Source organism: Palaemon carinicauda, chromosome 1 (genome assembly GCF_036898095.1).
Source record: "Palaemon carinicauda isolate YSFRI2023 chromosome 1, ASM3689809v2, whole genome shotgun sequence".
Lineage (NCBI taxonomy): Eukaryota > Metazoa > Arthropoda > Malacostraca > Decapoda > Palaemonidae > Palaemon > Palaemon carinicauda.
The window spans coordinates 174,459,649-174,472,148 of record NC_090725.1 but is presented as its reverse complement, the minus strand read 5'-3'; the positions used below and the strand labels follow the sequence as shown (position 1 = coordinate 174,472,148).

At 37.2% G+C, this 12,500-nt stretch overlaps 2 protein-coding genes across 2 annotated transcripts in view; both read right to left on the bottom strand.

Moving 5' to 3' along the window:
- Nucleotides 1-1,309: 1,309 nt before the first annotated feature.
- Nucleotides 1,310-2,632, bottom strand: LOC137627719 (uncharacterized). Its single transcript, XM_068359018.1, has one exon. It carries the CDS (start codon nt 2,630-2,632, stop codon nt 1,310-1,312), a length of 1,323 nt encoding a protein of 440 aa, XP_068215119.1.
- A 5,950-nt stretch (nt 2,633-8,582) lies between these two features.
- Nucleotides 8,583-12,500, bottom strand: part of LOC137643711 (uncharacterized) — a 5,198-nt gene continuing 1,280 nt past the window's right edge. The window contains exons 2-3 of the mRNA XM_068376415.1: nt 9,279-12,500; nt 8,583-8,807 (exon numbers count right to left, since the gene is read on the bottom strand). The exon at nt 9,279-12,500 is cut by the window's right edge and continues 503 nt beyond it. Coding sequence (XP_068232516.1) covers nt 10,774-12,500 — 1,727 coding nt within the window. The 3' untranslated portion in view covers nt 8,583-8,807; nt 9,279-10,773. The remainder of the gene's footprint in view (nt 8,808-9,278) is intronic.

The window sequence follows — 12,500 nt, the reverse complement described above, 5'->3', positions numbered from 1 at the left end:
TCCCCTTTTGCCCCCAGGTGGGGGGGGATTGGCCTGACTGTTGTCCCATTGGACAGGCCTTGTCACGTGTCCGACACCCCCATCAATAGGCCTTCTCTTTCTCCTGTGATCTTGACATCGCCACGTGGTAAGTAAGATGGCTGAAAAATGAGATCTCAAGGGGAGTAGACTGGTATAGGATGGTGGGGGGGGGTGAGACTCTTGGCAGGGTCCCAAAACTCGTGGCCGGCCGACGAAGTCCTTGCTGGTGGGGTCTTTGTTTGGTAGGAAGGTGGGTCAATGACCGCCATTACTAACAGCCCCCCATTTTAGCAGAGATTTTGTCCTAAAACAGGACAAGAACTCTGCAAGCAAGGTCTGAAGCCACTAGCCTTAATGACTGCTCCCTCAGTGAGTCTCACCACGATAATGGATAAATATCTAAGCTGCAACTAAGGTCATAATTTTACGTTATTTTGACAGTAAATTAACTTTAAGTGCCTCGTAGAAATAAGCATGCTGACTGTGAGGCAACAACCAAAAAATTTAAAACTGCAAAATTGAAAATTAAAATGCAAAATTGGTTAAAGTTAAGTGACCTAGTGCAGTGGGACACATGAAAATTAAAACAAATTGACACAGGCAAAAGATAAAATAAATACAAAAAAAATTCATTAAATGAAATTAATGATGCCAAGGTGGCCCCTCAAGTTTATCTACCTGGGGAGACACCAAGGCCAATTAAAATTTTTTCATACAACCTAAATTACCCTACTGACTATGGCTACGCTATGGTCATGGAACTGTGCATTGGGCACTAATGCCGGGAGAACATATTTCTCTCATCTGAGCTCTTTAGGCGCTTGACCTTCCAGTTGTAGTTCTGGAGGTCTATGCCCCACCTAATGAGCCCTTTATTCCCATTACGTAGCTCAGTCAAGTAGGTTAGAGGGTTATGGTTCTTTAGGAATGTCTGTGGTAACTCTTGGTCCACATGATTGGCATAAGCACACCTAGTTGTTACAGCTTTGAGGCAGCACATGTGACGGTCGATCATTGTTAGTCGACAACAGCTTCCGCGATTACTCCGGGTCAGGGAACCTATGTACTTCACCAACACACCACGAAAAGGAATACGTTTTCCAGCCTCGTCCGAGTAGGCAGGTGCCCTGTAGTCTTCCAGCCTCTCGTCCAAATGCTGGAACCTGATAAGCTCTGTCTGGCTCCTTGGGGTCGCGGCGCTGAGGGGTGGTTTGCCTCTTGCCTTCTCTGAGACCCATGGCCTGGTGGTTGAGGTAGCCCTATTGCCAGTGGTGTGAAGTGGCAAAGCTTAACTCTGATTGAATTTGCGGGTACTCGGCTCAGACTCATTGCTATAGGAGGAAGGCTCTCGCGCCACCTCACTTAGCCAAGGTACTTCTCCAAGGTCAATGTCAGCTAGCCATTTGTCTTCTTCAGGAGGGGCGTTCTCAGTCCCGGGCTCCGGCTCAACTGCTTTCATGCACCTGAGGGGCACGTGCTGTATGCCTCTTAGGAGGTCTTGTCCCAAGAGCAAGTCATAGCCTTCATGCCCTAGATTGCTCACTACCCCTAGCCTGCACCTTTTGCTGAGCTGGGGCGTGGTCACTCTCAACTCCACAGTAGGAAGATCCTTAGTGACTCCTTCGATCCAACGGACCGTCATGCGATTGTCCTGCTGAACTTTAGCACCGATAGGCACCTGGTACCATAAGATTAGTGAAACGTCTGCACCAGTATCCTGTAATGCTCTGACCGACTGTGGAGAGTCATCTCCTTCAGACAGAGCTACTGTGATCTCCACAACAGCGGGCTGTCTTTTGGGAGCTTCCCGGATAGAGATTGAGAGGGCAGCTGGAGAAGAGGCTGAGGATTTGCTGGGACATAGTGGGTAGTTCTTTGTGTGTCCGTAGCACTTACATACCTTGCAGTATGCACTGGCATAGTTCGGCTTCGCCACCTTAACCTTGGGCTTATTCTTCTGCTTCGTGGACTCAGTTGACCGACCGGATAGCTTCAGCCGACAGTTGGCTTCCAAGTGGTTAGATCTCCCGCAATGGCCACACTTGGTAGGGGAGATTGGATTTTGCTGGGGCTTAGACTTACCCGATGGGACTGAGCTGGGGGGCCCCGAGTTGAACCGGACTAGCTCGTACTCATCAGCATACTTGCAGCATGCTCTAAACGTGGCTGGATTTTTCTCAGAGATGTAAATTGAGAGCGCCGGTGGGACGTTCCTGTGGAAGTCCTTAATTTTGAAGAGCTCTAGGAGGTTGTTGTAAGTAGTGCACTTTGCAGCCTCGACCCAAAGGGTGTTGAGCCTATCCTTCTTAAAACCCCAATCAGACCAAGATGTCGTGGGGGACTTGGTGAGCCCACGCCACTGACGGCGCCAATTTTCAGGACTTAGTTTATAGGCCTCAATCAAAGCCTTCCTGACAGCCTCAAAATTACCCTGTTTATCGGCGGGGAGCGCAGCATGATCATTCTTCCCTTTCCCCGCCATATGCTTTGACAGTAGTAGGGCCTTCATATCCTCCGCTACGGCACACATCTGAAACACGGACTCCACCTCATTTAGCCACCTCACAGGATCCTTGTCGTCCCACTGAGGAATGAGTGTGTGGACAGGCATGGAGGGAAAGTTTTGGCCATTTTGAGTGCCGTTGGGGTGAGGGCGGTTTAGCCGTGCTAGCTGGATATCCTGTTCCCTCATCTTCAATTCATGCTCTCGCTCTCTCTCTCTCTCTCTCTCTCTCAAACTCTTCCTGCTCGACCTTGCAATGCCTCTCCTTCGTAACCTTGTCGCTCTGCCAGGGCCACAAAGTCCTGAATCTCCGCAGCAGTCATTTTGCTGATTTTATGGGTGAACCTCTATGCTAGACAAAACAAAATGGAATTACAACTATAGGTGACCCCCTATGCTAGACAAAATAAACTGGAATCCCAACTATACAGTAGGTGACCTTCTAGGCTAGTCAGGAAAAAATAATATCACAACTATGGGTGACACTATGCTGGACGAAAAAAAATGGAATCACATCAATGGGTGAACTCTATGCTAGTCATAAGAAATGGAATCACAACAATGGGTGAATCTCTATGCTAGTCTTAAAAAAAATGGAATCACAACAATGGGTGAATCTCTATGCTAGTCATAAAAAGAAATGAAATCACAACAATGGGTGAATCTCTATGCTAGTCATATAAAATGGAATCACAACAATGGGTGAAATCTAGGCTAGTCATATAAAAATGGAATCACAACAATGAATGACCCTCTATGCTAGTCATAAATAAATGGAATCGCAACAATAGATGACCCTCTATGCTAGTCATAAATAAATGGAATCACAACAATGGATGACCCTCTATGCTAGTCATAAATAAATGGAATCACAACAATGAATGACCCTCTATGCTAGTCATAAATAAATGGAATCACAACAATGAATGACCCTCTATGCTAGTCATAAATAAATGGAATCACAACAATGAATGACCCTCTATGCTAGTCATAAATAAATGGAATCACAACAATGAATGACCCTCTATGCTAGTCATAAATAAATGAAATCACAACAATGAATGACCCTCTATGCTAGTCATAAATAAATGGAATCACAACAATGAATGACCCTCTATGCTAGTCATAAATAAATGGAATCACAACAATAGATGACCCTCCATGCTGGTCATAAATAAATGGAATCACAACAATGAATGACCCACTATGCTGGTCATAAATAAATGGAATCACAACAATGAATGACCCTCTAAGCTAGTCATAAATACATGGAATCACAACAATGAATGACCCTCTATGCTAGTCATAAATAAATGGAATCACAACAATGAATGACCCTCTATGCTAGTCATAAATAAATGGATTTGTAAAAATGTGTGGGTGCGTTCTTGCAACACCACTACTTGTAACTCTTTGACTTCAAAGTGAAGTTTGTATTTATACTTAAAGTATAATAAATTAAATAAAGCAAATAATGTCACTGAGATTTCTTAATGCTTCGTTAAGAACATCAGCCCCTTTACATACTTTCCCTTTAGTAAAAAAAATTAATTTAATAAATTACACTCCCAAATATTTTATCTTAATGATCCTATACCCTGACTGAAAAAAATTAAATTGAATGTGATATCATAAATCCTTTATCTTTAGGTTAACAATATTACACAATCCTACGAAAATTATCCCTTTCAAAAATGTACATGAAAATAATATCCCACGAGAAGTAATAAATGAAATTAAATAGCCTTACTGTAAATAGAAAAATCGAAATAAGGAACGCCACGTGTTCTTACCGTTACCAACACAGGAATTAGGCCTCACTGGAAATTAACACGTGTTTTAGTCTACCACGTTTGTTGTCCTAAAATTTCGTAAATTTCACTTCACTTTTTTCTTAAAAACACAAAATAACACATTCACGTAACGCACAATATATTTGATAAATGAAAATTTTTAACCACTTGGATAATAAACACTCAAAAAAAAAAAACAGAACATAAATTCTTCTCACGCGGTTGGCTATCTTGCTAAACAATAGGACTAAAATCTACCACGTGGTTTTCAAAACAAAACGGTTCGCAGTGCGAACACACGCACTAATAAACACAAAACTTTAACAATGAAAATAGAATGCTTTTGCTGTTTTCTTCCACGGTTCCAACTCCAATGATAATATAATTTACTTGAAAGGAAATTGAGATTCGTCAAGTCGCTAAAGACAGAAAAAGGGGGGAATTTGACTTTAATAAAATTAATTTGAAATTACTGTCATAGCGAATCCTGGCATTTGGTCGCCAATAATGTTACGGGCCACTGGTTCGAGTCCGGCCTTGCTTAAGGTACTCAAGGGCCATAACAAAAAAAATAACAATGGTAGGTCACCAGTCAGCAATAATACAAGGAATACTGACAAATATATGTATTTACAATAACATTTAAATAAAAATTAATAAAAGAAAGGGGAGCACAACAGCTAATTATATTTTAATTTATGCCACGAGGAGCTTCGAATGGAGTTTGGTGGGCCGTGGATGAAACTCCAGCACAGCAATCACGTTCCCTGGAAGGGGAAATGAATTGAATTATTAACAGCACACTTACTTCTACCGGCTGGGAACACGATGAAGTCGTGTGGTTAAAACCTTTAAGCAAATTAACTGAAAATGCAAAGCTTAGGGATTTAAGGGGGCCGTCTGCCATGGGGTTTTGACATTACAACTTTCAGAAATCGAAAATCGTTTTATTGCTTCTATGTATGCATAAACTTATCGTACATGCTCCCCAGAAGTTTCATCCAATTATTTTTACAAATAACGAAGATATAGCGGTCTTTAAATGATGACGTCATCCTTACTGTGTCGTCTGCATGACTGAGTTTGAAAAAATCGTCTTTGTGTGTTATTTTTGCATGAACTATCTTACGTCTGGCAGAAATGGGAGACATTGGTAGAACGTAGTTGAACGAATTCTACTCCTCAGATAACAGAAGCCACAGTTTCCAAACACTTACAGAAGTTATAATGCATGCGTTTGTTTACTTGAACTTCATATGCAGATTGTTTTCACAACGTCCTCGGGAACTTTATAGCAAGGCCAGTGTTACCTAAGGTCATAAAAAGAACAAATAGTCAATCATTTTTCCAAACAATGAAGATATAGTGGTCTTTAAATGATGACGTCGTAGTTCTCTCTCTCTCTCTCTCTCTCTCTCTCTCTCTCTTGAAGTTTGCATGTAGATTGTGCTTTCATAACATCCTCGGGAACTTTATAGCAATCGCAATGTTACCTAAGGTCATGAAAAGAAAAAATAGTCTATCATTTTTCTAAACAATAATGATATAGCGGTCTTTAAATTATGACGTCATACTTACTGTCGTCTGCATGACTGAGTTTGACAGAATTGCAGTTATGTTTATTTTTGCATCTCTCTCTCTCTCTCTCTCTCTCTCTCGCTCTCAAATTATTCAAAGCTGCCATTTATACAAATTCTATAATATCAATGTTCAACTCTCTTAGAATCAAATAATGGTTGATCTCTCTCTCTCTCTCTCTCTCTCTCTCTCTCTCTCTCTCTCTCTCTCTCTCAATTTGAACTGCCATCTACAGTATATCAACCAAATGCTATCACTCCAAAATTAAATTCATGATCTCTCTCTCTCTCTCTCTCTCTCTCTCTCTCTCTACTCTTATGTTTCGAGATATATCGTACTTCTGGCAGAAATGAAAGGCATTGGTAGATAGTAGCTAATTGAAAACTACCAGCTACGAGAACATCAGCAAAGTTTCCAAAGACATATAGAAATTATAATGCATGTGTTTATTTACCTGAAGTTCGTATGTAGATTGTGCTTTCACAACGTCTTCTGGAACTTTATAGCAATGCCAATGTTACATAAGGTGATAGAAAGAATAAAAAATAAGTGGAGAACAAAAAAAAAAAGAACCAAGAAAGAGGGAAACAAGAATAAGAGTATAAGCTGAAACCTGCTAACTAAAACACTGGCAACTCATAACATAGGAATAGTAAACTGAGGGTTCAAATACCTCGTTTAGGGTGCATTTATGTAAGAATAAACAATAAAATTTATCATAATAATATTATCTTCATTTCATTAAGAAAAGAAGCGAAAATTTGTTGCAAATCTTTGGGAGCTCATAACTCAAAAACATACTTATTCACACTTAGGTACATTTTTCTCACTTATTTGTTGTTCGATATTAGAGAGAAAGATATCATTGAAAAGAAGAATATAATTCCCACAATTCTGTCAGACAAAATTTTGATTTTCTTTTTATATTTTTTTTCACAATTATTTTCCATCTAGACGAGGAAAATAATAAAAATCATTAAAAAAAAATAAAAAGGTAAATCAAAATTCTGTCAGACAGAATTGTTCGGTTGATAGAGTAGTTTTTATGATATAAGTTTCAATACAATTGATATTATAGTAGTGGGGAAAAATGTACCTAAATATTATTTTTAAATCATGATTTTTGCTAATAAATCCAAAAGTTTTTGATCAAATGACTTAAAATATAATTATAAATATTCATATACACACACACACATATATATATATATATATATATATATATATATATATATACTATTTATATATACATATATATATATATATATATATACTATTTATATATACATATATATATATATATATATATAAATGTGTGTGTGTGTTTATGTGTGCGTTTGTGTGTGTGTGTGTCATGGCAGGATGCACACAAAAGCAACCCCCACACCCTTGATCACTCTAACAAACAATTGCCTCCTCAACACAAACTTTCCCCTTACGTTATCATAAACTGGACTCTTAGACAGAAGGGAAATAAAAACAATCCATAACCCTAACACTATATTCTTAAAACTAAACACAAACAAAATTATTCATATACTTGAAACTAAAGATATCATACAGACAACACAAAAATAAACTCAACACAAAATAAATAAAAATACCACATTCACATAAACCCGGAGAAAAAATATCAAAACTTAAAACTAAGATGCACCACAACCAAATATGTTTACAGATATATTTTATGGACACCAATATAGTCGTCCACACACTGCCAACTATCTTTAACGGCAAACTACCTCAGCTATGTGGTTAACACTACACTATGTGGCAATTGGCCACAGCTGCCTCTCTGATTAGGGTCGTAGTTATCATCGTCATATCATCATCATCATCAATCGAAAATTCCTTCTTACAGCCAAAGTCGTCACCGATTATATCCAAATTTAAAAGAGAAGTCAGTTCCAAGTCCTTTATCACAAGCCAGGTCATCAACAATCAATACTCAAAATATAAGTTCTCTCCAAAGGAGGAATTACGGCTCTTGAAATAAACAAAACACTTCCAACCCTGGTTGAAATCAATTAATATTTAAATCCAGCGTCCACATACACACAACTGCCTCAAGTCGCAGTCAATCAAAAAAACATTCGCTTCAAAACATTTACCATAGTCCTAACCTAGCTAAAAGTAAACAAACAACCTCATTTATACCAACAGTCTTTCTCACAACAAACAATCGATACACTAACTACCTCTCTCTCTCTCTCTCTCTCTCTCTCTCTCTCTCTCTCTCTCTCTCTCTCTCTCTCTCTCAGGATTTGGCAAAAAAAAAAGAAAGTAAAAATAAACAAAAATTGATCCTTCACATTCCTCCCCCTTTACTTTGCCAAATCCATCTACTGTACATTTTCACACAACGACTTTCAATTTTTTTTCATTACCTAGTCACAGTCGGGAACGGGACCTCTACTAGAGTAACTGGGCCTTCATACACTCACTCATTCACTTCTTTCTTATCACAATCGTTCGCTACATCAACACTATTCCTATCTAAATCACTATCATCTAATATATCATCTACAATCCCATCTACCTCGTTCTCATCTAGTCCTGAAATTACACTCCTTTCTGTCAACAGTTCATCCATTTCATCAAAAAGATTCTCAACTTTAGTAAAAGATTCATTCAAGCTACTTATCATTCTCCTATCTCTCAATCTTGCGTTATTCATTCTTGAGCAGAAAAAATGACTTAGGACAAACGACCGTGTTATAACAAAATATTTATTTGTAATACAGAAACTAACATCTGTAGATTTTAAATAATCTTGACAAATTTATTATATATAGTTGGTTGTCAGTTGATGCTAGTTCACTTGGAGTAGCGATTGCTTCTGGTAAAGCAAACCTAGAAGCATTGGCAGATGTACTCCTGTCCCAAGCTTTCCACTCCACCTTGAGCCAGACCTAAAAGATAGGTAAATCTTTAACCACCAAATTCAAATTGAAAACCAGAATTTGTATAGAATCGTTTAAATGAAAATATTAATATAATTTTTGACTACACTAAAATTGTTTACAATATGTAAAGGTAAATCAAAAAGTTTAATTCACCTCCAAAACTAATATAAATTTAATATTAATTCCCAGAATTGCAAATCAAAAGCCAACCATTTCAATACTTTGACCTAATTAACAAATGAAATATATGCGATGAGGGCATCACTTAAGAATATACGTTAAAAGGCCGAATTTCAATTAACAAGCAATTTAAGGTCGACAATTGATAATTTTAATTAGAGTAGCCTATAAACAAACCTAGTTTCAAGAGCGATTTTCAATTACTGAGTTCAAGGCTTTATTTATTTTTTGACTTGAGGATGATAAAAGCCACCAAGAAATGCCACTACTATTGTGCCAATCAATACAATGACCCACCTTATAATGACTTCATAGGATGAAAAAGAGCATGGGTATGATAATTCCATAGCCTTTGCTGCTGGTCGCCTCCACATTCATCAGACGAGGTGTAGAGTTAATTTAGTTCTTCATGGTGTTACACTATGTTTTCGTAGTACTAAACACAATGAGTCCCATCGTTGTAGAGTCGTTTAGAAATGTCCAGCACTACGACGAAGAATATAAATCGCTGAAATATCCCAAGGTGAGGTGAAGGAGAGTAATCACTCCTTGACGGTTGGTGTTGGACTGGTTTTCCCTTCCAACAGTGACTTCGAGGTTACTTCGTGGAGTTGTTTGGCTCGGAATATTCAGAAAATTAGGTAGTTAGTAGTTATCTTTAACTCCTATTTACTTTGGTTTGCACAACGAAGGCTGAGGTCAGTTAATTAGCACAATTTTATTTACAGTGATTAGGAAAAATAAAGCCTCAAACATTAATTGAACAAACCAGAATTACATTAGAATAAACAAATTGAAAGAAACAAATTCAAAAAAATTCTAAAGTAAACTACGGAGATAATTACCCATTCCAAGGAATGTTTCTCCAGGTAAGGTAATTACCGATCAAAGAAAATTTCTCAATCACCCAAAATATCCATAAACTTTTAACAAAATATTTTAGGAATATGTACTTAAATATATATTTTATACACTCTGAGGGGAGGGATTGAATTTTCATCTGAAAAGTCAATGGAACATTAATTTAAAACAAAATAAACTTAATTAATAATATATACAGATTAAATGTCTTCCTGTGAAACAGTGAAAGAATTTTCTTAAAGTTTTAGCCATGCTGTCAATGATCACTTGACATTAAAGGAATCAGGCTTGTCACATGACGCTTGACAATTCTTCGACTTTTACCTAGCATTAATTTAGCCCCAGTAACTTCATCGTAAATATTCTTGGTCAGCTCTTTAACAATTCCTATGGGGTAATCAATGGCTCTAGTCATATTCTCCTTAATGATGCCTAATGTTTCCCGAGTCTTAAAGGTTTCATTTACTAAGGCTAATTTATCAGGTAACTTTTCTAATTTAGATGTAAGGGTTTTCAACACTGATTTGGCTAAATTGTAGTTGCGGCCTAGTAGATGACTAACTTTCGGGTTCCATAACAGTGGCATACACAATCTTCCATCAACAGTCCTATGGGTTTCTTCTAAAGCATACTCTATAAGCCTGTCATTCAGTTCTACATTATCTTCATGATATTGACCTCTGTCTTCCCCAACATAATATTTACAAGAGAGTTCTAAGCATTCATTTGTAGCCCTATTCAACTCAGATTCTATTATCTGACCATCATCATCAAACAACTCATATGTATTAGAAGTCTCCAGGTCATTTAAAGATGAAGATTCTACTGAAACGTTCTCTTTCGTCCCTGTTGGAAGTACATTTACAGCTTTTAACATATGTTGCACATTTGACTTCATGGAAGAACAAGGCTTCAAGAATCTTAAATTGCTCTATAATTTATTTATGTCTCCCTTTAATAATATACCCAAGCATGTATCAGAATAAATGGAGTCATTGGATTTTCCAAATACTATATCCTTTTCAGGGATACAATGCAAGGACTCTGATCCTAATATAAATTTAATATTGTCTATCCTATCTGTAGAATTTAACAATCCCTGATCTGCTAGCTTGTATCCCTTTGAAACAAACCCACTGACTACTTCATTTAACCCAGGTAACTGCAATGAAACATCAATTGAGGGAAGACAAAATGCATATACAATGTAACTATTGCTACCAATTGGCAACTCAATTTCAACTTGTTTAGTCTTATAACTCTTAGAGGAATTAATACCATTAATGGTTAAAGAAACTCCATTATTTACAACTTTCAAATTTAAATCTTGAGCCAAATTTTCTTCAATGTAATTTGCTTGACATCCAGTGTCTTTAAGGACCCTGAGATTGGTACCTTTAATTGAAATATTAAAAGTTGGCAAAATTGTATATCCCTCAACCTCACAATTTAAAACTTCAGTTATAGCAGCAACACTACTGCTTGAACTACCAACAACATCTCCATTACCACTCTCAGAGTTTCTAACTCTATCTGTACTGTTACTGGCTTTAACTTTTTTCTTTTCGGAATTTGGATTTTCTTTAATACTGGTAGCACCTTTTTCATCGGGACACAAAAATGACATATGCCAGCCCTTGCAGTTTTTACATTTGGTATTAAATCTGAATCTGCATTCTGATAATATGTGACTAGGATAGCCACACTTTGAGCAAGCACCCAGTTCCTCCAATTTTTTTCTTTTATCTTTGCTAGATACAAAGTTAGGACATTTACTCAAAAAATGACTTGGATCTTTGCCTAATTTACTACAAATGCTGCATTTACCTACTTTAGAGTCAAAAGAAACGTTGGCAGCAAAGCTAGTAGTGTCAGACTTTTGTTTCTCCACTTTCTTACATTTTTTACCTTGTAAATATCTCTCACTAGCATCAAAGAAATTATCCCTAATCTCTGCAAGAGATGGCCTAATTTTGTTAGTTATGGCAGTAATATGACACTTAAATTTCTCATTTAAGCCATTCCAGAAGAAGAACTGAAGAAACATGTCAACATCAATATTTAAAGTCTTAACGCTTGCTACTAAATTGCTCACTTTCCCAATATATTCAAAAGGATCATCATCATCTGAAAGTTTTATTGAAGAGATTTGCTTTATGGTATTAAAAATTTGAACTTCTCTTGAGCCTAAAGCCTTCTCTAGCAAAGCTTTTGCATCAGCATAACTCTGACTTTGAACATCCAAAGTGTTAATTAATGTAAGAGCTCTTCCCTTTACCTGCTGTTTTAACAACAATAACTTGTCATATTCTGGGAACTTAAACTTTGAAAGGGTTTGTTCAAATTCTACAAAAAACTTCCCAAGATCTTCGCCTTCAGTACTATTGAAGGTTGGTAAAGGAGCATGAGGACTCTTTAACAAGGACTGATGTGACTGATTATCTATAGGCAGATGCCGAACCTGAGGTAAATTTTGTAAAGTAGAGATGCTCTCTTGAATTTTAGTTTTGTACTGTTCACATGCATCAAGCTCAACTAACAAAGCAGCTTCATCACATTCAGTAGAAAACTTTGAATTTTGTATTTTAGAATCTAAGTCAGATAATTTCGTGAAATGCTCTTCAAGCCTCAGTTTTAGTGTAGAACGTTCAATATCAC

Excerpts from the sequence above, each read along its gene's own strand:
- LOC137627719 (XM_068359018.1), bottom strand. The coding sequence starts at position 2,632 with ATGCCTGTCCACACACTCATTCCTCAGTGGGACGACAAGGATCCTGTG.